At 44.9% G+C, this 27,061-nt stretch overlaps 1 protein-coding gene across 2 annotated transcripts in view; it reads right to left on the minus strand.

The window, feature by feature from the left end:
- CFAP61 (cilia and flagella associated protein 61) overlaps positions 1 to 27,061 on the minus strand; it is a 2,048,453-nt gene that overhangs the window by 1,412,360 nt on the left and 609,032 nt on the right. For both annotated transcript variants that reach the window (XM_085612416.1, XM_085612415.1), the window contains exons 11-12: positions 23,450 to 23,862; positions 1,724 to 1,763 (exon numbers count right to left, since the gene is read on the minus strand). In XM_085612416.1, the coding sequence (XP_085468542.1) occupies positions 1,724 to 1,763; positions 23,450 to 23,862 (453 nt within the window). The remainder of the gene's footprint in view (positions 1 to 1,723; positions 1,764 to 23,449; positions 23,863 to 27,061) is intronic.

Here is a 27,061-nt window from a genome sequence, read left to right on the forward strand (position 1 = left end):
TAGGGAGAAAGCAGCCACCACAGCTTAAAAACGTCCCTGTTGCTGATGTGCGCATGACAGCAGTGGATGTCAGTACAACCTTTTGCAAGACACTCAAATGGATTATAGGTTGGGTCAGGAAATGCTTTGACAACTGTTCAAGTGATGTATCTCTCTGCTACCAGGGAGTCGTATCCTTAGATATATACTATATTTTCCTGCTGCCCAACAGACACTTTCTAGAATTTCATTTAGCTTGCTACTAAATTCAGACATTTCTGAATACCAATGAAGATCGAATCATGCAGAAGAAAAGGTTATTTATTGTAGTTCTAGTTATGCATCGTAGGAATCCTTATTTAAGTCATAAATTACCTACCCGCCTAGGTGTGGTTGGGCAATGAAAATTAGCAATAACAATTTGTCCATAAAAATAACTGCCTCTATGAGCCAGATGCCAGTGCAGTCCATCATTGGTAGGAGAAGCTCCTGGAATCTTACGTTTTTATAGATGTATTTCAATATAGGCCTAACTGGCTACATTGCTTTCTTCAGGTCATAAACTTTCAAACCCTTTTTACAACTAAGATGCTGCAATGCAGTCTTGAAATGTATGTTTTTCAAAATTAAGGACTACATTGACAAAAAGGTCACCTCTTATAGGCTCTCAAAGCGTACTGTTCATCTGATGGGCACTGTCACCCATTGTTTTATATTCATGGACAATATATACATATAGAAAGATGCTCAGTGGTCCACACAGGCAACACAGAAAATACTCAAGCGTTTATGACCATCATTGAAGATCCTACAATGTAGAAATATCTTTCATCCGAAGGAAGTACACACAAACATACATACTCTCACACACACTGCTGTTGTACATGGCCAAAGGCTGGGCGCAACAGAGATGCGCTGCAGGGATGAAGGATTAAGCATGACACCCAAGCCTTATTTCCTACCTCCAATGCGGCCAGGCCCTGAGTCCAACCTCTCATTCGGCCATCTCACCACTGCACCCGGCCTTTATTTGAAAGGCCACCTTTGCATCCAATCAAAGCTGTGCAAGGTCTTCAGCTGTGTGCTTGGGGTTTGGCTGCAGGGTCTGGCCTGAAGCCATTCGCTACACCCATCCGCCCTTGTGTGCAAACCCAAAGGCCTTATGTTGACCTATTCATGTGGCCAAAACACTGCTGTTCACGGCCTTCAGCTGCTCCACCTATATTGAGTCCAACCCATGCTGCGCATCGCCTTTGGCCTTGCACTGTGGGACTGCATGTAGCCAGGGTCTGGGCCCAACAGTGTCTGGGCCCAACAGCTATTGCACTCCAGCTCTGCTGTTCACAGCCTTAGGCTGTGTGCTACTGGTGTTGGTCACAAGGCCTGGCCTTAATTGTTTCTTGAAAAAGGTCACAGTGATAGATTAATATAAAGGAGGTGTCACTGAAAAACATGACTTTTCCAGCTACAGAACACATCTCACTTTCACTTGCAGCTTGACTTAGGGAGTAATCATCACCAATTGGCGAAGGTGGTCATATGGTGTGAAGGCGGTCACAGATGCTATGGCCTTACCATTGCACAATATTTCCGGTTTGTGGTTCATGCTTTCAGTGGTTTATTAAATATTAACACCATCCAACATCATAATGAGACATCGGCTGCTAAACAACATGTAGTGCTTTGTTGCTGACTCAGAGTCAGTGTCATTATAAAATATATTTTAAGGTAAAATTGAACTTACTGGAAATAGGTTGAAGACATGATTCAGGAAATCCAGAGACCTGTAAAACAGGAATATATGGTGTCACAGGAGATCATTTGCTGGTTACAAGTAATAAAGTTGTGAGACTACATTTTTTATACGTCCCTGCCTCAAGTTGGCAGTTAACAGAGTTTGCTTTGATAGGCATTGCAGGTGTCTTGGTGAAAAATAACCAGGAGGTGGACAAAACCTGCACCAACAAAGGGAGCAAATTTATTCAAGTTCTAGCAGGTGCAACTTAGTTTAATGCTAGGAAATATCGAAATAATAAGCAACTGACATTACTGCGTTGCTCCATTCTTCTTCCATGCTCATATGATGACGTTGCTGCCCACCCTAGATAGCATGTGGCTCAAGCTGAATTAACAACCTCTGCTCACCTTTTTCTGTTCCTTCCTTCAGCCCCATGCCCTCTTGGCACTGGGAGGGTGCCTTTCCTACAAGCCACATCCATCCATCCACCCATACATCCATCAATCCATCCATCCAGTCTGTGTCTGTGATTTCAAAGAAATAAATGCACTGCATGGCCAGGCTACTCTAAAATGTATATATGTGGTATTTGTAAAATGCAAACCTAAGCAACAGGCAGTGCAGAGCTTACAGACGGTCAACAATTGATATGAGGTGTGCCTGGGCTCCGAGAGCAGAAGACACTGTCACCGTGTTGGATGTAGTGTTTTTAAAGAGAGCTCGGAGACCCAGGTAACGCAGGTAAGCATGGCTCCAGTGATGCTTGAGGTTAATGAGGCACACATTGTGGCAGGACTTCACCCTTGCTGGTCTCTGCCTCTCTACATCATGTGATAATCTTAGACTGCTCTGAAAGAATTCACCAGTTTTGGGGCCCTACCTTTGGATCTCTGTTAAAAAGGGAATTTTGCTAATAAGTTCCTGGCTCTATATGCTATGTAGAAAGTACAGCCGCACCTGCTCCTCCTGGTAAAATCATTCCGCTGACACCGAACAAGGATGTATATATTCACAATGTACATATTATAGATTAACAGTCAAGGGAGTATAAAGGTTTCCCAATTACACAATTGTACAGGCATGAGACCAGGGAGGAGGATTTATCATTCCTCAATTGAGAACGACAAATGTGACTTTAAATGAAATGTAGAGAGAGAGAGAGAATCTTTATTGTTTAGTTAGTTAAAACCATACCAATTTTACAATAAAAAAGTTATTAAAAGGATAACAAGGGCACCAATGTGGGCACCAATATTAATAATGGCAAAGGCAAGTTATACAGAAAAAGAGGAGGCAAAGTTTACGGTCTGTGTTTAAGAGTCTAAAAGTCCAGCGACTTCCCAGTTTTCTTTGGACGGTGAGTAAAACAGATAAAGTGCAGAGTGCGGATGTTGATACCCCCAGGGGTGAGCGGCGTGGGGGGGAGGCAGTGCAGAGTCACACTGCGAAGTAGTCCGTTACCAGTTTATGAGCGGGGAAGAGCAGAGCGGTGTAAGATCAGGTCTTCAAGTTTCTTGACATATTTGCCGCACCTCACTAGGGTTCGTGTATCAGTGTGGGATAAGCACAGTGACGATGTCTCCAGGCATGAGTGAATATCCTTGTTTAGACAAAGTGGTTTGAGGAGAGATCTCCTGGGGCCTCGAGCATGGGACAACAGCATGGAAGGTGGAGCCATGATCCATTCTTGTAGTTGCACAGTTTGCCGGCCCCTCCTTTCCCAGTGAAGCCCATTGGTTAAAATAGGCCACTTGTAGGCCTAGCAAGCGCATAAATAAAATATCTCTTCGGACCCCTCTATTTAGACCATCTGAGAGGTATGGTTGTGACTTCCTGGGTAAGTAAGAATCATTCAGGGAGTATAAAACAGTTGAGGACTTTAAGGAATGGTTATCCAGCAGATGTGAGGTTAGTTTCACCTGCCTGTTGATTACCCTTTTCCAGGTTGTGTAGGGGATAACATCCAAGTTTAGCACAGTAGCTTCAATTTGCAGAGAAGTTAGAGCTTATTGAAGTTGTTTGTGGCAGGGATTCCCAGGGCTCTTGAATGTTTCTTTTAGGAATGCTTTAAGATTGTTTTCTGGTGCTTTTAGAACCCTTATATAACATTTCAGGGTGTCAGCCTCACAGGTGAGTGATTGTCTTGTAAGGCCCAATTCCAACTGTAATCTGGTCCTTCATATGTATCCAGGGAGTTGAAAAAACTTGATTATAAGCCGAGCATTGAGCTTGGTCTAGGCTTGCAGCGCAGGCCTCTGGGAAGGCCTGTTGCCCGTAGTGTAGTGCCGGGAGAAGAGTGTCTTTCATGACCTTTATAATGGGGGTGGCTGAGGCGCTGATTAAGATCATGTTAAGACAGGTCAGTCTGTGTGTAATGGCTCCGGCTTTCTTGTTCAGGGCAGCTTGGTGGGCTGAAGGTCTGGAAGACTCATTGAACCATACCCCCAAGTAGTTGTGCTTTGTGGTTGTCTTAATAATCGCAGCTCCCAAAATTTTCTTTTTTCTTCAGTGGCAAACGATCAGGACTTTGGTCTTCTTCTGACTGATTGTAAGAGAGTTGGTATCGTATTCCCGTAGCTTGCTCTAGGCTCGTTGGATTCCGATTTTGGTGTGGTCCATTATGACGATTTCGTCAGCGTATTGTAAAATGGATAGTTTCGAATGGCCAAGTTGGGGTGGGAGCATGCAGCTGTACTCCAAGAATTCCCCCGGATCAGCTGTGAATCGGTTGAAAAGGAGGGGAGCAAGGTCACACCCCTGCGTCAGGCAGTCATTGGTTGTGATTTTTAAGGATACAGTGGTGGGGCCCGTTCTCACCCGTACCCATGTGTTTGAGTGCAGAGAGATAATGGCCCGAGCAGCAACCGTTGTAACCCCCACACATTTAGTTTTCTCCAGAGGGTGTAGTGGACCACCTTATCAAATGCAGGACTAAAGTCAATAAAACAGCTATATAGAGGAGGCTGGCTTTTTTGGGCTGCACGATAACTCAAGATGGCAAGTGCTGTGATGTTATCGATTGTAGAGGCAGAAGCATGGAACCCAGTTTGGAAGTAAAGTAAGATGTTATTTTCTGCAACCCATTGTTCTAGCAGTTTGAGCAGAGACTTGGCATAGGCTTTGGCCTCTAGGTCCAGGAGGGATATAAGTTGTTAGTTAGATGGGATGGTCGGGTCTCCTTTGTTTGAAGATTGCGCATGGTGTGGAGACCCTCCATGAGTCTGGGGTCTGTGCAGCAAGATAAAAGATAGAAGTTTGATGTAGTTCCAGAAGTGAGCCAGGCTTTTCTCTTGCAACATTTGGTATATTTTTAGCCATTTGTTTTACTCTGAGTGTTTCTTTGCTTCCCAAGTTATTTTTTGTATGTTTAGCGTCGGTCAACAATGTTCCTTGCGGAATTTATGGTGGGATTTAGTTTGTGAGCACGTGTTGCCCTCCTTAATGCTCTTCGTGCAGTGACAATACCCTTGTTGTATGGCTTTTTGGAGCTGGTTCTTCGAGAGTCTTAGGGTGTTGATGTGAGGCACCAAATGCCACAAGGTGCTCTCATAGCTTACCTATTAAATTGTCCCATCTGTGATAAAAGTCTCCCAGGGGACTGTTGTTGAATTCGAAGATTACGTCTTTCAGCCATTTGCCCGCCTTGGGGGTGCCTGATGCTTGCCATTTGATTCTCCGGACTAGTGTGTGTGCTTCAGTCCGAGAAGATAGCCCCACTTCTGAGATACTGGAGGCCGTTGTGGCATGTAGATCAAGTGTTAGAGTCAGAGGATTGTGGTCACTTTCAGGTGATCTGGGATCTCCAGCCTCACCAGGTGACTGGCTGAGGGGGCTGACAGGACAATGTACTCTATGGCTGAGATCCCTTTGAATGTAGCAGGAAACTGATTGTAGGATCTTGTGCCTGAGAGATTTGTTCGGCTGATTATTTTTAGACAGTAGAGCAATCATTGTATCCTGTTCTTTAGTTTTTTGTGCAGAGTTGTAGGTGCTCTCCAATCCCCTGATGTTAAAATCTTCCAATAGCAAGGTTTTGTGTGTAGCAAAGTCCAACAGGAGGTTCTCCAGGCTGTCGTGCAAGTGTTTGTTAGCAGGCAGTTTGGATGTTTTGGTTACATTATGGTAGCAGTTTGTTAGAAGAAAGAGAGTGCATGTTATGTTCTTTGTTATTCCGAAAATTAGGGCTGCTTGCCAGACTGGGGAATTATGATGTGGAGGTACTGCCTTCATCTTGCAGGAGTGTTTAATAAAGATTGACAGACCCCCAATGGACGCCAAAAAGATTGGTCTGTCTGACATATTTTTCTTAGACCGTTTTCAGTCAGACCTTACCTTTTTAGCTTGTCGTTTAAAAAATTAAGCTGGATGATGTACCCATTTTGTCAGACGTTCCCTAAGAGTCATGTCAATAGGAGCACCTCTGTTAAGTAGTTGGTGTTATTTTATGTTTCGAACAATAATTTGTTGAAATGATAGTAAATAAATTTAATGGAAAAGCAAACCTTACGTGTAAGAAGGGTTCCTTAAGAAACTATTGCCATGGAAGTCAAGGGCTACACTTCCCCCTTAGGGACCATTTGTGTTAATAATCATTGATCTACCCAGGTCCTTGGGTTTCTGTTTTTCCCCCTTTTCCTAAATCTTATCAACATTTGAGGTAGCTGGAGATGGTGGTGTTTTTCTATCAAGAGTTGTACTATAGTCTGGAGACCCAAGATCACACCTTAAGAACTTGTAGCTCAGTTGTCAAATCAACTACTGTTTTGACTAACTGATGGACACGAAAGAGTGCAGTCTCGCTCACAATTACCTGACTAGTACCTAGACATATATCGCTGAATGGAATGGCCATTAACGGCAATGGAAAGAGTTATCTTAGGTTAGTATAGGCCAGAATATTGAATCTATTTTTACATATAACATTAACTCGAATGATACAGAAGGGGCAGATGGAAGAGATGGTGAGCATGCCACTAGAGGGCGCCCATTTTCTGGTACAAACTTGAGGGAGGGATCTACATCAACTCTCCTACTATCTAAGGGCTTGCCAGCCTATTAGAGTGCAGCCAGCCTATCTTTTGAGTTAAATACATTTGTTTATCTGATATGGTTATATAATGGGTGTTTGCTTTGTGGATTGCTGTGTGGCAGGACTCGGTTTCCCACGAGGCTGTACGGAGGAGAGACTGGGGGAGGAGGCGGCCACACCCCCTTCGCGCTACAAAGTGTGTCATGCCCGGGAAATGCCCAAGCCAAGGGCGGGCCCATCACCTGGAGGAGGCTGATCTGGGCTCCCCTTTATTCATCCCAGATCTGGTAGGATTTATTTGCATTACTTCCCATATTTGAAAAATTTTCCACCATTATTTCGTTCCCTGGTGTCTTACGCTCACTCAGATTATTACGCTTATACCGGCGCCATGGGCAAGCGCAAGTTACAATGCCCTATAGACTCTGCTGAAGTTTCTGCTGCTAGATCCACCAATGGTACTACCCTAGGATTTTTTGGGGCACGGGCAGTGGGTGTAATCTCAAGGGAAATTGATCTAGCAGAATGGATACGCTCTCTGGAGGCAGAGGAGGGCTCGAGCTCCCTGATTAGGCTACAACCTGCTCAAAACACACACAACGAATCTACAACTCAAAGTGGTAGGGAGGTTATCCATAGCTCTCCAACTGCCTCTGCAAGAACCCTGGAAAGTTTGTCGGAGAGGGATCCATCAGAAACGCTTGATACCAGCATTTGTCCAACACTCGCCAAAAGGAAGCCACAGCCTAGGTGTCCTGCTGTAGCTAAGCAGAAATCTAATTTCCCCAAGAAACTGGACCTTCCTGATAACCCGGAGTTTTTAGGAGCTGGTAATTTGGACAGGGACACAGTGTTAAACACACTTAAGGACACTAACGTGCAATGTGTTACCCCGTTAATGGAAAGGCTGTCCTCATTGGAGCCGTATCTGGTCTGACTAAGCTTATAGAGTCTTAGGACATTACTGGAAATTCTTTATTTTTTGCTGGTTTTAGATCTACTACTCCGAAAGGTGGACCTAGTAGAGAACTTAGTGGGGTGTCCAGGCCACATGTCTTAGTTTCAGATTGTGCTGCTCCTAATGTGCTAGCAGCCATGGAGGCTCCTGTGTTGCCCCATCTTCCCCTTGTGGAAGAGGGCCCCTGAAATGGTATAGCTAGAGTAGGGAGGGCATATACCAATATTAATATTTCAACAGTGGATGGTTCTATGAGGGTGAGGGAAGATTATCAATTAGCAGTTGAGGTGCCCTTTGTGAACCTCACTCTGCCTTTTGTCCCTATGTTGGTATTTTGGCAGAGGTACCCCATGTCAGGGAAAAGGAATCCACCTGGTTACAACATAATACTGACTTTAACACTAATGATTTTATTGACCTACTTTTTGTTAAAAGGGTTAATTGGATGGGACCTTAGGGAAAAATAAATTTGGGGTATTGCATAGTGATTAATTGCAGGTCACCTAATTTGGCCAAGCGATGGATTTATAGTTTTATCCCAAAGACTCCATGTAGGACAGGAATTAGTATTCTTCCTCATGACTTTTTCTACCGCTATTTGCTATTTAATTCTTTACCTATGGATACCAAGAGGCACCATATTTTGCATCAGTTTGTGGTTCCTACTGCACTAGATGTCCTGCCTTAGCCAGCTTAGATCACAATGATTGACTGTGTCCTCCTGATACTCATCTGAGTAGCTTTAAAGTCAGTTTTCCAGCTCACAGTTTATTACCCACAGGGTTCAATGAGTCTCTAGTTTCTAACGATACAGGAGCGACACTTAGCATCCTTAGGTGGAATGTTGAAGTGATAATGGATATAATACATGACAGGGAATGGCTACATTTTGTTACCAGGTTTGATGTTCTTGTGCTGCAGGAGACTTGGGCTCGGAAGCGAGTAGTTTGGGACGGGTACAAGAGTCATAATGTAGAGCAATCCCTTCTCCCGACTATAGAGCACGTTGAGGTCTGTCCATTTTGATCCGTATTCTAAGCAGCTAAAGATTGCTCCCATCACCTTTAGTCATACAGGGAATCGCATCCTATGGGTGGTCTCTTCACGGGACTCACATTTTATTTTGGTAAACTATTATAACTCAGGGAACTTGGTTGCCAGATCAAGGTGTTATTTTCAGCTTTATCAATTTTAGAAGCCGGGTCCCTTGCTTATCTAAAGGTTTTCAATATTATTTTGGCTGGGGATTTTAATGCCAAGTTAGGTACGTATCAAAATGCAGGCAACTTCTTTATTGCTGGAGATTCCTCTCTTACCACACCTATTTTGGACCGTAGGGGGCAGGTGTTAATTGAAGCCCTAGGGCACGTGGGCCTGTGTAACGTGATGACTGGGGGAGGCTGTCTGACGAAGAATTTACCCACATTTGTTGGTTGGGGTAAATGAATTATAATTGATTATGTCTTTATATCCAGGTCTCTTGTGAATTTCTTGAGCCTAGGAGTTTTACATGATACCGGATTTAGTGATCATAACCCATTTAAATTAGGGTGACAGTTCCTCCAGGTTTCAGTCCTGTCATTGCCCCAGGCTTAACAGGCCTAACAACCAAGGATAAGGGGGAATGGATTTGGTGGTGTAACCTCCCTATTCCCACCTTATTTGAGATTGTTGTTAGATCCAATTTAAATCTTACAGAAGAACTTTTGTTAGTTATTGACCCTCCACCTGTAGCGATCCTGGAGGCCTTTTTCTAATTGAATGTTTCAACTAACATCATTATGAGGGAACTGGTGGGTCGGGGCCAAGCTATACAACATGGCTGGTTTGACAAAACCCGTAGAGTGGCCAACCACCAACTCCTGGAGGCCCTTAATGCAAGGCTTCATAACCAAGAGGCCATAATAGTGGCGTGGAAGGGTTATAAACAGGCAATTGAGAAGCAAAAAGCAGAGCACAAGGAGGCTTCTTGGGAGCGATTGCTGCATACTTGTGTTTCTCAGGATTCAAAGGGCTTTTGGGCCATTGTTAATGGCAGACAACCAACCCTGACCGATCCATATGATATTGGTTCTACTATAAGACCAGAGCAATGGGTATCCTATTTCAAAAAGGTTTATGCTCTCAATTCCGATGCCCTTTCGGCAATGGATGAGGATATTGATCTTAATCCATTGGAGATCAGGTTTGACCTGGAAGAGGTCTAAGAAGCAATACAGGCTAGCCCGTCTAATAAATCACCTGGTCCGTATGGGATACCTGTGGATCTTTATAAAGTCAAATCCCTGTTCTGGGCCCCCATCCTAACAAATGTTTTGAATGCGGTTGTGCAGCTAGGTCTCCCTTGGTCTTGGAACATTTTTCGCTTCCGCGTGGGGTTAGACAAGGATGTGTGTTGGCTCTCATATATATATATATATATATATATATATATATATATATATATATATATATATATATATATATATATATAATCTGAACACTTATTTAGCCGCACATGGGAAAGATCTGCCCAAGGTAAAATCAACTCCCGTACCTTCCCTACTCTACGCGGATGAGACAGTGCTGATGGTCAGAACTGCAAATGGGTTAAAAACTCTTGTTGAACTCTTTGTCAACTTTATGGATAGGCTGGAGGTAAATAGCAGTAAAACACAATACCTGGTATGTGGGAGGAAAAACTCTAAAACTAGATCTATTGTCATTAAGGGTAATCTGCTTACTAGGTTGCCCGATTTACCTTATTTGGGGGTTACTTTTGATCACCTGAACAACTGGCTTACATGTTTATCAAAGCAGTGTTCCCGCTTTTCTCAAGCCTGTAGTGCCCTTTTTAGATTTCCTGAACAGATTGGTAACAAACCCACATTACCACTTTGCAGATTTATAAAATGAAATGCCTACCAGTACTTCTGTACGGTGCAGCTATCTGGGAATATCGCAATTGTATGGTTTTACAGCAAGAGGAGAATCGCTTTTGTAGGTGGCTGCTGGGCTTGGCTCCTAATAGCTTGTCCTTATTATTTGTACACGAAGAATTGGGCCTTAACTACGTGGAGGATTCTGTGAAGCTGGCTACTGTGTATCTATGTGTGGTCTGTCGATGACACAGGATTTAACAAGGATGGGATTGAGGACTACCTTGGGAGTGACTATGGTCTCAGAATTCCATGGCTGAGTTATGTGGAGTCCGCTGCCCGGACTTTGTGCTGCCCGACATGTTTTATATGCCGTAGTTAGTTAGTAAGAGGGATAGAAGAGTAATTAGGGATCGATTTTCACAGTACCTAAAGGAACTTAGGGATTCGGAAGTGCTCAAAAGGGCGACCGCTAGATCACTTCTGTCTCTCCAAAGTGTGGCAGGTCCTGAACCTTATGTCTTTACTGTAACCAATCCTTAGGAAAGATCACTCCTGACTAAATTTCGGCTGAGGTCCATTAGGTAATCTATTTATTTTCCCCCAGGACAGTTTGACCAAAATATGATTGAAGTGTGCCCTTGTGATGGATGCTCACAGAAGACTTTGGAGCATTTGGTGCTGTTTTGTAAACTTTATGAGTTTTTATGATGCAAGTATTTAATTTCGATTCTAAAATCGGGAGGATTCCAACAGTTCCGGCCTGCCTTACTACACTTAAAGCTATTACCCGATCTTGTAGTAATACTGGCTTTCTCCTCTTTCTTGAGAAGTGCCTTATATTGGAATAAGATTATAAATTCTAAATAAGTAATGTTAATCTTTGCATTGTATGGGTGCACAGGGCCGGACAGCTAATACCGGGCACCGGGCAATCCCCCAGGAGGCCGGAAGGGGTGGGGCCGGTCTTGTTACTGGAGCCGCCGATTTTTGAAAAATCAGCCCCAGCAACAAAATCAGAAGACCGTCCTGCTTCCAGGCCTGTGGCAGCATGGGTTCTCAGGAGGAATCCGACCCTGGAGTGTCCAAATGCTAAAATACACACACAGTATAAATAATATGATATTATTTATACTACGTGTGTATCTTTGCATTTGGTTAATATGTACTTGTGGGCGAGGAGAGGCGCACGGGATGACATGCGGGTCAGAGGTAGGAGCCATGCACGAGGGGCAGACGTAGTTTGGGATGCGGAAGGAGGCCTCCTGGAAGAGAGGCGCTGAACACCGAGGCTGCGGGGATAAGAAGGGAGCACAGGAGAAGAAGTGAATGATCCGCAGCAGGCCTCGAAGCGCTGGGGTACACAGAGCGACACAGAAACAGTGTGCACCCAAGATCACAAGGAGGGCTTCAAGCGTGCGCCGGGCAGGTCCTCCTACTGCTGGCGAGTGGCGAGATGGCTGTTGGTGGAGGGCTTCGACCCTTTTATAGCTTGCAGTCCGCGGCAGGGCATGTGTGAAACGGCATTGAGGGAGGGAGCCCGTGCCCCTAATCATTCTCTTCTGATCTATAGTCGGGTGGATATACTCTACTTATTTGGTTAAACCAGTAGCAGTTTTAGGCTGGAATACATATTCTTGGTAATATCACAACCAACAATAAAATCACTAAGATCACATGGGGCTCCTCCTCCGAAAACATGAATCCTTGTTCCACCTTTTCTGTGGAGATACTGCTAACAATAATCTACGGGACTGAGGCAGGTCTTAAAATGTTAGCACGAGAAATCCTAAATCCTAAATGTCTGGGTCACTTCTATAGTAATCCCTTTCATGAATCGAAGGGCAAATGATTTCATTCATTTTGTTAACATTTACAAACTGCCTTTATGGCGGTTTGAGTGTAGCATCAAGACTTTGTAGATTTATATAATTTAACTTTCGAAGTTTCCCTACTTTATAACACTTCCAATAACAATTACTAGAATTAAGACAACATAATAGTCACAACACAATGTTTCATCCATGGAAATTCAAATTCAGAAATAGTTCAGCAAAAACAGTAGCTGAATACATGAAAAGTTCAGAAAAGGCTGCCTACACTCAAAGAAAACTTTATTGTGCACAGCTCACAAATGCACTAGACACCCGTGTCATTCGTGTTCAGGACTAAAGGGAATAAGTATCGATAAAATGGCTGCAAGATGATGAAATACGTTTTCTGATCTATTAATCAGGCTCTCAGAATTCGAACATCAGAATCTCAATCATAACACTACAACTAACATTTTATTTCAGTCAAGCAGACTTAAACAGAGAACAGTATACCTGTGAGCAAGGACTTGCAGTTTTCAGGTTTTAATGATGTCACACATGGGAATGACAATCAGGTCCAGTGAAAGTATCTTCCGAGCCAGAAGCAAAATGGTAATTTACCAGTTGGGAGCTAATTTTCCCCATCCCCAAGGGCATTATTGAGGCTGTATCTCATATTCTTACGCTGTCTTGTAGGTATCTGGAGTGGTGTCAAAAGCCTGATGTCTACATCGGCCTTAACGTAGCAATGACACTGTTGACCACAATTCAATGCAAAAATGCAAACAGAATCTTTACAAAGTATGCCTTGTCCAGAAGGAACAGAGAGATCCGCGTGTGACCTTGGTCAACGGCAGAAGGTTCCTCGTGGAGAGCGATAGCATCGAGGGCCATAGATGTGCTACAGAGGTCTGCAGAGCGGTAGTGCCTTGCACTTGCATTCTTACATGTATAAGGGGTAAACAGTGAGCGCTCCAGGGTAAGCGGGAGGCGCCGTGGGAGAAGCAAGAGCTGCCTGGTGAAGGTGGGAGTGCCGGCATTGGCGGCATGTGGGATGAGAAGGGCACAAGGACAGAGAGTTCAATGATTCATGCAAGAGGGAAGGGGCACCACCGGTGACGTGAGAGCAAGGACACCCTGCGAGCCGGCACTGGCCAGGAGCACAGGCAAAGACCGGGAGATCCGGGAACCCCACAATAAAGAACCATAAGCCCGGAGATCTGGGGATTCGAGCCAGGAGACTGACAGAGGAGCACGGGCACCAGGGAGCAGGATTCGGGAGCCGCTGCGGAGTCCACTGAGGAGCAAGCCCTGGGCAGAGAAACAGTGAATAGAGGGAGCAGTGACCCAGGCACACTGACTAGGAAATGGCACTGAGGGAGAGGTGCTGAGGGCTGTCACTGAGCGAAAGGGGTCGGGCGTAAACACAAACCACAGCGCCACCAGTTGCTGTTTGCTTTTTGCCTGAACTTCTTGTATTGCCCTGCCTCACATTAATGTTTTATTTAGAATGAATATTTCCCATAACGATTATGATACACTTTTGTTGACTGTATTTATTTGTGAACTTTTCATAGCGCTGTACTGGAAGCTAAAATGCATCTGGGCACTTTTCAGTCCATTTCAGAAGGGAAATCCTGGAAATTTGATAAACCATTTGGTCTGCTTAGCTTTATAGCGCTCCACTAACTATAGCCGCTATCATACAAGCTGTAATTGTCTATATTTTCAGACCACTGTCATTTTTTTTTTATTCTATCCTTTTGAGACCACTAGAGCAGTGGGTGGGTTGCTTTGTGCAATCGTAGTCTCACGCAGAGCCAGTTACAGATGGAATTTCCCAGCAGCACTAGTGCAGCAGTTTAAGATCTTAGTGTTTCTGGTTGCTCAAATAGGTGCAATTTCTGGTATTTATATGTTTCCTCATGTTCATTGCTTGATTTTTGCTCGCGAGAAAGTGTCACTCATAGTCATTGAATATCACTCATAAATACACTGAATTTACGAAAATGTCACACATAGCAATCTGAAACCTTGGCAGCTCTGCACACTGCAGTGTGCACTCCTGCCTCTGCTCTGTGGAGAAAAAGCACAATTGGTGAGGTGACCTCTCACTCACGAATGGCAGTGGTGCTTTTTACCCGCACAGACAGACAGAGGTGCTGCGGTACAGTAGTTGGATTGAATTTAGTAGTGTGTGCGCCTCACACACGCACTACTAAATTCAACCCAAGTTACCATACCAGTCCATACCTAGCTACTGCACTGTGCGTACGCAGGGACAGGGTGCCGTGCAGCCGGTGCGTGCAGGCTGCGGCCCGTGTACACTTACTTTCGGCACCACATCCACTGTCAACCACCACCACCCCTCGTGACCAGGCAGGCACTGAGGCACCTGACCTGCCTTAATTGTAGGCATAATGACTGGATAACCTGGTGCGCTTTAAGGTCATCATGTACTATTTACTGTGCTTTAAAAGTTAATACAATAAAATTTGTAATGAAATATGTGCTGAAAAATGCACCATTTTGGTCTGTCTTTTTCCAAAATCTTCTTCGGGGAAGAACCCGCCCAAGCCCCCCTAGTAGTGGTCGGGCTCGCACGCTCGCTACGTGCCGGATGGGGGCTGCTCTGGAAAAATTTGCCAGGGCTGCTTTCAGTTCCCAGTCCAGCCCTGTGGGTGCAGCATGTTGGAGCATTTGTTTTAGTATTTATAAATATTGTTATTATGCTGGTATTCATTATATATATATATATATATATATATATATATATATATATATATATATATATATATAGAGAGAGAGAGAGAGAGAGAGAGAGAGAGAGAGAGAAAACCACTGAAAAAACTATAGGTTTCAGGGGTGTTATAGTTAGTTAGACATTTCACTTGTACAAAACCAGAGAAATTCCCCCGTTATAGTTAGTTCAGCTAACTATAAAAAGCGCCCCCGCAATCCACTGCTGATGACATCACATATTACATCACTCATGACATGGTCAGTGACATCACTCCTGACATCACTGATGACATCTCAAATGACATCACTGATATCACTGATGACATCATCCAGTGACTGTGTTTCTGTAAAGTTTAAATATGTTTAATATGTATAGGGAAAGGCGCATTGAAGAATGAGTGGGTGTATAAGTGTCTGAATGGATGATTTAGTAGGTGCGTGACTGACTATATAAGTGAGTGATTAAACGTATCTTACTGAATGCATGGTACTAAACTGTGTGAATGTCTGTATCCGTCTGTCTGTTGGTGTGTAAGCGGCTGAATGGGTTTGTGAATTGCTACATGTGTGTCTATATGGGTTATTGATTGGTTGTCTGAGTATCTGTATGGGTGCCTGAGTCTTTGTGTGTGGGGTGAGTGTGACTCTGGCCATAGATGTGTAAGTGGGTGATTCACTGGGTGCATGGTTTCAAGAGTGCATCTGTGATGGACTGTATGGGTAGGTGAGTGTATGTATTCATATGTTAGTGAGTGAATATCTCAGTGGTACATGTGTGAGTAACTACATAGGTGAAAGGCAGTATATATGTGTGTTGGAGTATATAAATGGCTATAAGTGAGAGTGTGTGATTGTGAGAGTGGCTGTATGGATGAGTGTGTGCTTGTATCAGTGATTGTATAAGAGCGTAAGAATGTGCTAGTATTTGTATGAGTAAGTGAGCTGGTGTGTGTATAACTGTATAGGTGAGTAAATGGCAGTGTGATTAATTATTTGCATGACTGACAAGGTGTGAGTACCTCTATGGATGACTGGCGGTCTGTGAGTGTCTATATAGGTGTATGAGTGCATATGATAGTCCTGTACTGAGTGATCATAAGTATGATTGACTGTACGGATGAGTGAGTGGATGTGTGTGTAAACCTAAGAATCAATGAGTGGGTATGTAGTTATTGGTGTTGGAGTGTCTATGGTTTTGAGAATGGCAGTCTGTAATTTAGAGTTGGTGTATCAAAGGTTATATTAGGGTGTGAGAAGATGCATCAAATTATCACATGGATGATGTCATCAGTAATGTAATCAGTGATGTCATTTGAGATGTCATCAGTGATGTCACTGACCATGTCTGAGTGATGTAATATGTGACGTCATCAGCAGCGCATTGCGGGGGCGTGAGTTATAGTTAGGTGAACTAACTATAACGGGGGAATTTCTCTGGTTTTGTACGAGTGAAATGTCCAACCAACTATAACGCCCCTGAAACCTATGTTTTTTTCTGTGAATTTCTAAGGTTTTTTAAATACTAATTTCTAACTATAACGTGCCTGAAACCTATGGTTTTTTCAGTGAATTTCAAAGTTTTTTTAAATGCTAATTTCTAACTATAACATGCCTGAAACCTACGTTTTTTTACGTGAATTTCTGAGGTTTTTTAAATGCTAATTTCTAACTATAACGTGCCTGAAACCTATGGTTTTTTAAATGAATTTCAAAGGTTTTTTAAATGCTGGTTTCTAACTATGCCTACAGAGGTAGGACATGTGAAGAAAGAAGAAAAAATGCACAGAAAGAAGCTAAAGACATGCAGAAAGAAGCAACAGAAGTCCTCAAAGACAAAGAAAAGTGCAGGAAGAAGCAAGACATGTGCAGAAAGAACCAACAGAGGAGCAGAAAGAGGCCTTGTTGCAAAATCATCCTGTGCCACAACTTTTTCTGATGGGTACTGGTGGTAACTGACTCTGGCTAACCAGGCCTAGAGCCAGTTCTATGGTAAAAGACACTTAGAATACAGTGAAAATACCAACCAAATACACTAGGGAACACTATGCGTTGGGGTACCCCTGTGATTAGCATGACCTCCTCTATAAGGCCCTAGTACATAATAGGGCAGGGGGATTAAAACTATCTCTAAGTCAGAGGTGCAGAAATATGCTAATTTAACTAGTAGTCGCGTTTGCAGAGTGGTGGAGAAAGGGTGCTGGGCGTCCAACCAACGCTCAGGAATTCCGCTGCGCAGGACTTACAGGAGGTACCAGGAGGGATTCTTGGCCCCCAAACTCACTCAGGACTAAACTGAACTTCATTCCCCATCCCGTAGTCTGCCACAAGGCACGTTTGCAAAGTGGTAGAGAAAGGGGGGCATGGCCTCCGAAGACGTCTTAGCAAACCCACTGTGTGGGACTTACTGGAGGTAACAAGAGAGGTAGTTGGCCCCCAAGGACATCCTTGGGGGCCAACTTCCCAAACTATTACCTCCAGACAGTCCTACACAGCAGCATTGGTAAATACTCGTACCAGGCCACGCCCACTTTGCCCGCCACTCTACAAACGCGCTCCCTGGCACGCTCTTGGATGAGGACTGAAGTCCCCTTCAATGCTGGGGGTCCTTTAGGGGCCAACTAGCCTACCTTTTACCTCCAGTAAGCCCCACGCAGTGGGATTTGTGAGAGGTAGACAAAGGCCATGCCCCCTTTCTCCACCACTCTGCAAACACGCCCCCTGGCGAGTTGTAAGTTGGGGGATTAAGACCCCTTGAATCCTGAGGATCCCTGGGATCCAACTAGCCCACCAGGTACCTCCAGTAAGCGCCACAGAGCTGCATTGCAGACAGCTGTAAAAAGGGGCGTGGCCTGCGCCACCCCTCTGCAACGCAGCACAGAGGTGCTTACTGGAGGTACCTGGTGGGCTAATTGGCCCCCAGGGACCCTCAGGATTGAAGAGGAATTAAATCCCCAACTTAAAATGCACCACAGGGTGTGTTTGCACACATGTCACCTCAGGCCCCGCCCCCTCCCTTTACCACTGTGCAAACGCGCCCCGTGGCGCGTTTTAAGTTGGGGGATTAAGTCCCCTTGAATTCTGAGGGTCCCTGGGGTCCAACTAGCCCACCAGGTACCTCCAGTATGCGCCAGGGAGCTGCGTTGCAGAGAGGTGTTGAGAGGCCACGCTGCTTTTTACACCTCTCTGCAACGCAGCTCTGTGGTGCTTACTGGAGGTACCTGGTGGGCTAGTTGGACCCCAGGGACCCTCAGGATTCAAGGGGACTTAATCCCCCAACTTAAAACGTGCCACAGGGCGTGTTTGCACTCATGTCATCTCAGGCCCCGCCCCCGCACCCTCCCTTCACCACTGTGCAAACACGCCTGTGGCGTGTTTTAAGTTGGGGGATTAAGTCCCCTTGAATCCTGAGGGTCCCTGGGATCCAACTAGCCCACCAGGTACCTCCAGTAAGCTCCACAGAGCTGCGTTGCAGAGAGGTGTAAAAAGGGGCGTGGCCACTCAACACCTCTCTGCAACACAGCTCCCTGGTGCATACTGGAGGAACCTGGTGGGCTAGTTGGCCCCCAGGGACCCTCAGTATTCAAGGAGAATTAATTCCCCATCTTACAACGCGCCAGGGAGCGCGTTTGCTGAGTGCTGCAGGGAGGGGGCAGGGCGTAGCCGAGATACGGCTATTTTTTATTTTATTATTTAATAATGGGGGCTGTGTGCCCCCCCCCTCTTTCCTTTTTTTGGGCCTTGGGAACCCCATCCTTCAGGGCCTTGCCCCTTTTAAAAAAACTTAAAAAAATGTCAACGGGAAGGGGGCCGCGTGGCCCCCCTCGAGAGGCCAATTTCGGACCCGGGGACCCCATCCCCAGGGCATGGCCATCATTTTTTTATTATTTTTATATGTAGGAGGGGGGCTGCGTGGCCCCCCTCCTAGGCCACTTCTGGCCCCGGGGACCTCATCCCCTGGGGCCTGGCCTCTCATTTTTTTTTTTTGTTTTATTATTCACAGTGGAGGGGGGGCTCTTGGCCCTCCTCCCGGGCCACTTCTGGCCCCGGGAACCCCATCCCCCGGGGCCAGCCCTCTCCTTTGGGGACCGCGAGGGGAGCTCCAATGCCCCCATGGTCCCTGCCGGTTCCCTGCGTCCTGCGGGAGCCGGCATTGCTTTTCCACACGGGGAGCTGCTGACATGCAGCTCCCCGTGTAGAAAACCAATGTGGTTTGGATTTTGAAAGCGAGAGCAGGTTTCCTGCTCTCGCTTTCAAAATCCAAACAGTTTGCTATGGCAGGGCGGGAGCCACGAGGCTCCCGCTCTGCCATAGCAAACAGCAGTATCCCGGGTGTGGGCACCCCGGGACACTGAAGGAGCCGGCCCTGGGGGGTGGCGTTCCCATCACATGCACAGCCCCGTGGAGGTGGTGGTCCCCGGGGCCTAGGGGGTCCATCACGGACCCCCAAATTTGAATATTAGTGCCCCGGGGAGGTGGCAGTCCCTGGGGTGCATTGGGGGGCTCGAGCCCCCCCACACAGGTGTAGTTCTTTTTTAATGCCCCGGGGGAGGCAGTCCCCAGGGCTTGGGGGGCGTTGGAGGCCCCCCCAGCCATTGAAAAAGAAGCACCAGGGGTGGCGGTCCCCGGGGCTGCGGGGGCATGCCTGTGCCGCTGCAATTTCAATTTTGCATTGCCCCCGGGACTTGGCCCACCCGGGGGCTAAATAATAACGAAGCGCGGGAGACCGCACTTCATTTTTTTTTTTTTTTCAGACAAAATTCACACTGGGTGCGCGAATCTCACACAATTTTTTTTTTTAATGCTTTTTTGGTCCCTGAGGGTCCTTGTGGGGTCCCCTGAGCAGGCCTAGGGTGTCAGGGTGTTTCTACCCTGCCCCCTTTTGTTATTTTTCACCTTTTGTTTTTCTGTTTTCTTGTGCCTTGGTTACTGAGGCACAAGATGGCTGCCAACACTTCCTAGTTTGGAGTGTTGACAGCCAATTAGAATAAAGCTCGTGGTCGGGAGTGTGCGCGGATCCTCCGTGCCTCTATATATCGAAACTTTTATTTTTTGATTTTCTCAGCAACTACTGAACGCATTTACACCATTTTAAAAAAGGGCGCTTTCTGAACCAAGCACTACCTTTTTGCAAAATTTGGTGTCATTCGGTTCAGCAGTTCGAGCTGTAGCCATGTCTAAAGTTTCCTATGGGTAATGCATTTTTCGACCTCTATTTTTTTAATTTCTCAGCAACTACTGAACGCATTTACACCATTTTAAAAAAGGGCGCTTTCTGAACCAAGCACTACCTTTGTGCCAAATTTGGTGTAATTCCGTGCAGCAGTTCAGGCTGTAGTCGTGTCTAAAGTTTCCTAAAGGAAATAACATGGAGAAAACACGTTATGGGATCCCCCTTTTTTCTCAGCCCCCGCTTGGCGAATCACCCCGAAACTTTCAGCATGGGAGCTGACCGGAGCAGGCCATAAGTTTTGAAAATTTCACAAAGATTCGTCAATCGGCACCATAGATATTGGGAAAACAAAAAATGAGTTTCCTATGGAAACTAGGTCCTAACTATAACTACCTACTGGCAACCGCCAGTGGGATAGATAGATAGATAGATAGATAGATAGATAGATAGATAGATAGATAGATAGATAGATAGATAGATAGATAGATAGATAGATAGATAGATAGATAGATAGATAGATAGATAGATAGATAGATAGATAGATAGATAGATAGATAGATAGATGTTTCATCTGTTTTTAATCTGTCTTCTTTTAGGATTACATTGTATAGTCGAATTAAGATGTATTCATTCATTCATCTGTGCTTCCTTTCTTTGGATGTTTCACTAGCTTTCTTTGCTTCTAATATGACACTTTCTTTAAGGAAGGTATACCCACACCAAAATGTTGTCCTGCTTAACAATCAGATAATCAATATCATTTACAGGGCAGTTATTACCCAGTTGGCTGATTTTACATTTTGGGCCACGTCCTGTGGTGGTGAAGGGGGTTTCAGTGGCTGTGCTCTTATAAGCTTTCAAAATGGTTGAAACACACATAAAATCAACCCATTTATTGACACTATTAAAAAAACTACTGACATTTAAAATTATTATAGAAAAAAATGTTTAGCTAAAAAACACTAGTGACAACCCATACTAAAAGAAATGTCTATTACACCATACTTCGAAGATGGTGAACCTAGGCTAACCTCCTCCGTCCTCTCAAGGGCAGCAGAGCAATTTCATAAATCCTATTTTTCCCATCCAGACAGGCATTCTGAAAAATAATTACTTGTCTGCATTCTACCATCAGCTTATACTCAGAGCATCGGGTAAAATACGCCATAAGTGGCTTAACAAAAGTTCAAGATATGATAAAAAGGGCACAGCTGAAAATCACTTTACTGGGCAGAAAATATGTGAGGAACTGGTCAGAACTTGCGTCTCATTTCTTCTTACTGGAAAGGAGTTATTCCTCAATTGAACTCTGCAAATATACAGAAAATGCCTCGATGTGTACTTTGCCCATGTCTTCTTTGAAATCTGTTTTATCTGCGCTTGAAGACTTGTAGTTCATGGTAGCAGAAAGTTAGGTACCATCCTATGCGCAGAGAGGAAATTACTAACCTCGCCTGTAAGTCGAGCTACCTGGAATATTGGAATGCTGAAGTGGACTGAAAGCAGATGTCTGTGGGTGCCTGGATCATTCTGCGACTTGTGTTTGAGGTCAGTGGAAACATTTCTAGACACACTGTTGGCTGGGTCCCTACTCCCTAGAAGTTTGACTCTACAAATTAATGGTGAAAGCAGACATTTGTAGGTGTCAGGTGTTGCCACAAGTTTTACAACCACCCTATCTGTGTTTTTCGTTGTTCATAGCAGCTATGTTTGGTTACAAGAGGTATACGTGTGGGTGATGCCTAGGCCCGGGCATGGGAAGCGTTGGTGGTAGAGCTCCAGGGGTTGATGTCCGAGTCGGGGGAGGAGGGGAGTGGGTCTGATGGGGAAGTGGTAGTGGGGAGCGGGGAGTAGTCGAGGCGAGACGGCGGGCCCTGACCGCCTACACTTTGGGCTGGGCTAGCGGGAAGGTCCTGTTGGTTTAGGGAGAGGCTGGGCCCCTGTATTGCATTGACCAGGGGGAGGGGACACATCGAGAGTGGGACCGGGGTAGAAGATGGGGGCACACTGACAGAGGGAGGGGGAGGGGGGGAAGGGACCGGGTGGGAAGGTTGAGCGGAGATGCTGGTATATATGGGGTATTTCCTGAATGGGCGGGGATTGAGAGTTGATTGTTGTATTGATGTGTTGGAAAACAATAAAAAATGTTTCAACAAAAAAAAAACGTGTGGGTGATGCCTATACTTGGGTCATTGACGATAGGAGTTGGACTTGCAAGTGGCGAACTGGGACTTATTATTTCTTTTTGCTCGAGTCACTGGGGGATGTGGACATACCACGTAGTTACATAAGTACAGAGAAAAGGAAGGGATAGTTGAGTACTGACGTTTATAATTAAGCAATCACTTCCTAGAAGAGCAATTTTGTCTAAAAAGTTAACTGTAATATCACAATCTGTAAATAGCGACAGCATGAGATGCTGTATTTACTGGGTGCAGTATTACAGAATTATTCCAAGATCCTCACATGGGAACGCCGGATAACAATGTGCGTTCCACGTTCTTCTGTGGTGCCAATCTAGGGATGCTGCATTTTCTTGCCCACACTAATTCTACCCGATTGTATCTGCAGCAATGTCCACAACTTCAGTTCGGGCCTGAATCTGGATTTCCGCACCCCCCTTGAGAAAAGATCTAAAGGAGCGTTCTGCTGAGATTTTGTACTTGCATTTAAAAGCCACAATCTTTGCGTACATTGCACAGTTTTGAAGAAACTTTCACTTTTTCAAGTTTGCTCATGAAAAACGCTAGAACTGAGAGCCAGTTGGGGGGAAGCAATATCCTGCATGCAGACATGCAAGACTCTGGAAATGCGACCACTGTACTACAACTTGTTTCAATGTTTAATTGACCAGTTTGCCTTCTGATCCCTTTTGCTTCCTCCGTGCAATCACGACGTGCGCTTCAGCACAAAATAAAAGAGAGGCTTTGCTAAAATCGGTGGCCAATTTTCATTAGCTGTGCTGCTTAAAGACCTCCTGCTCTTCGTCACCATTTACCAGTACCATGCGTCTATAAATGTCAGTGTAATAAAAGAACCATATCTGCTGCCATCTAATTATTTTTCTTAATTGTCGCAGTAAATGTAAAATGGACATACGGTGTTGGTGTTTAATGCGATAATCGTGACGAGAAACAGAACATTTACAGAGCTAAACTTGCCTCGTTTCATGCTCTTCGTCAATGCAGAACAGCTGAATACAGAAAGCACTTAGCTCTCCTTTGTAGACGGGCCGGAAGACGCCTTTCTTCTTCTCGGTGGCGCGTGCAGGTGTCCCCGTGGGCTGCGAGGCCGCACCTGGGATGACGTCAGCGGCTCGCAGCTCGGCGCTCGCTGTTCTGCTCGACGAGCCTCTCTGAGGAAACGCGGCTTGCAGCTCGGCGCTCGCTGTTCTGCTCGACGAGCCTTTCTGTAGTAAATCGGCTTGCCCCTCGGCGCTCGCTGTTCTGCTCGACGAGCCTTTCTTCTGTGGAAAGTCGGATTGGAGCTCGGCGCTCGTTGTCCGGCTCGACGAGCCTTTCTTCGGAAACGCGGCTTGCACCTGGGCGCTCGCTCTTCTGCTCGACGAGCCTTTCTGCAGAAACAAGAGACAGGAGCTAAAACCAAAGCGACACACACCTGACAGGCAACGTGCTCGAACATCACTCGTTAGCCTCTCTCTAGAGTTAATTATTATAACGCCATCGAGAGGCCCATACCACAGGCGCCGGCCAGATTATAAACTAGGGCCTCTCACATTATTTGCTGGTGGAACGTGCGCGAGCCTCATGTAGTGCCAGGGGCCTTTTATTTATTTTTTATTTTTTTAGAAAAACAAGGTGTGAAGGCATAACAGTTACTAATTGTGAAAAAACTGCAATTTTTTAAATACAACAAACAAGCGTTCTCTTTGTTTTAAAATGTCATTTTGACTCATTCATAAGATCAGCTCCTCAAACGTGGAAAATATGCGTGTAATTTCCATTAGTAAAATACCTTAAATGTTCAATATTCTGGGATAATAATTTCCGAAAAACCGGAGAACTGTGCGGGCCTTGAACAGACACATGTTGCCGAAGTGGCAGTGGTTAAACAGTAAGCGATTTTACTAACCAAGGGCTGCATTCACAGCACCTTTTCCCATTCGTAATTAAGTGAAACTGAAGTAGTGGACACTAATCAGAAAAATCTTTGTAAATTGGGCCCCATTTTTTTTGCAAACACATTTTTTATTGATTTTTATGCCAGCATACATTTGTAAGTATCCACATAGTCTGTTATAGGATCCAGACACAGTAAAGAACAGGGCATTTAGCAAGTCAATTTATGTAACTGCCCCCCTCCAATTTGTATACCAACTATAAACCTACCCTATTGTGAGTTGCTACTGCGAATACACCAGGAGATACGGTAAGAGCTTGTGTTTAGTGGTCGCATGCAGCGGTGTGAACTCACGCAGTGCTTAATTTGTAAAAAAAGGAAGTGCCAGGCCTCTCGCCAGGAGGCCACTGCAGCTTGCACCACATATTGCCCCAGCTATGCTGCCAAGAAACAAGTTACTTACTTATCTGTACACTGTGGTTCTCCCGTATTGATATCTTTCATAGATTCACATGCTTGTATCTACCTCGTCGTCAGGGTGGGAGTCTCGCTGTAGTTAGAAAAGTAGTACTATAAGAGTACATTATAAACCACAAAGGGAATGGAAAAACTTTACATTCATCAGCATCTTTATGTGGGTTCAAACTTTGACCAATCAGAGACAAGCCCTAGACCTCAACTCCTCAGCAGAGCCATCAGACCTCAGATTTCGTGCACAAGTGTGCTAAGGTTTAAGGTAGCATGAGGTAAGAAGTGGCAAGCCTAGATGGGGAGAAGAGATGGCCGCAAGTAAATCTATGAAATATATCAATACTGGAGAACCACGGTGTACAGATAAGTAACTTTTTTCTTTTCCAGTATTCAATTTTTCATAGATTCACATGCTTGTATCAGAGTAGATAGCAATGCCATTCTTAAAATCGTTGCGACTAGGCGAAGACCTTCATATGCCCTGAGAATGGACTAACCATTTAAAACATTCGTAAATATATAGATTTTTTATGCTCCAGCAAAAACCAAGTCAATGACTATAAGCATTAAACTGTGAAACCAAATAGACAAAGTACAACAGAGGTAAAATAAATATATATATATATATATCAATCAAAAAGCAGTGTTCGCGTGTACCTCTGCCATCAAATGGCGGCGGGCTGCCGGCGAGGTCGCGATCCTCAAAACACCAAACGCCAATCCTTCTCACGTAAAGTAAAAGATTGTGCCGAGCCCAAAGTCCATTTTTAACGTGGTTTATTCAATCCAATGCATGTGGCAAACAATGCCCGATGCGTTTCGTAACAGCTGTTCCTTTCTCACGGGTCAATTTGACATTTGATTTTACCCATAACATATAGTGCAAAAAGTGTAAACATTAACAAAGGCCCCTCCCCATAAGTACCCCAATAATGGTCCCAACTATTACGCATTGCCCTGTCATAACCCTATGAAGAAGGCAAATTTGAGGTCCAGGATGCCATATTATTTCTCATTTTCTATGTACATACAAACAGACCAGTGCCATCTCGCTGGTCAATGAAAAATAATCCCAAAACACACCCGGGTGATGTGAATACCCGCAAATAACTGGGAGTCATGTAAAGTTCACTTAAAATGTCAGCGGGAGGGATTTTCTTTTTTTAAATAAGGAGATGCAACCCTGGTACCTAGATGGCAGCATCCCAGACCAACCCTGTACAACATTTTGACACTAAAAGATCTTAATCTGTCCAATACAGGTAATTTCATACAGAACCATGGAACTCCTCAAAACTTTAATGTCTGCTGATTTTGTTCCACTCAATGGAATCATTCAGTCCCACCTGGTCTGTTTTCTCCGAAAATATCCATTTTGCCTCTTTTCTTGCCAGAATGTCGATATTATGTGTCTCACCCATCACCCTCTCGAGAACTGTCCACTTCAAATCCCTAAAATCATGTTGTTTCTCTTGAAAGTGTTGCACCAAACGAGTTTTCGATTTCCTGGCTTTAAGAGTACTCAGATGTTCTTGTACGCGCACCTTCACCTTGCGGGAAGTGAGTCCGATGTAATGTAACCCGCAGGTGCATGTAAGCCTATAAATGACATTTGTGGGGTTGCAAATGCTGAATCTATTCAGAAACCCCACTCTGCCATTCTCTAGGAGCACACTTTTAGTAGCCTGTGTCAGGCTGCAAACTGAACAGCCCCCGCATGGATAGTGGCCAGATGGTAAATTAGATGACTGTGGCATGGCTAGTATGCGAGTATGAACCAGTTTGTCCTTAAGATTAGGGGCTCTCTTAAAAGCAAACCGTGGTGGCGGCATCTTTTTGGTAGCCGTGTCTAAGAGAGACCAATGTTTTCTCACTATCTGTCTTACTTTGGTTGATAGTGAATCAAATGTAGTGACGACCGGGAGGCAGTCATTTTTCTGTTTCACGTTCCTCTCCAACAGAGCGTCACATGCGGTGTTCAAAGCACGTTTACGTGCTTGCTTAATCACTTTAATAGGATAACCTCTCTCTTTTAGCTTGGACATCAGTTGTTCGGATTGTTCCATGAATTTGCCAGTTGTTGAACAATTGTGACGATTTCGCTAGAACTGGCCCACAGGGAGATTATCCCGCACTGCTCTAGGATGGAACGAGCGGTAGTGTAATAAGGAATTCCTATCTGCGGGCTTCTGATGGACATTAGTAGGCCGGCCGTGATCCAC

The sequence above is a fragment of the Triturus cristatus genome, chromosome 6, assembly GCF_964204655.1.
Source record: "Triturus cristatus chromosome 6, aTriCri1.1, whole genome shotgun sequence".
In the NCBI taxonomy this organism is placed as follows: Eukaryota; Metazoa; Chordata; class Amphibia; order Caudata; family Salamandridae; genus Triturus; species Triturus cristatus.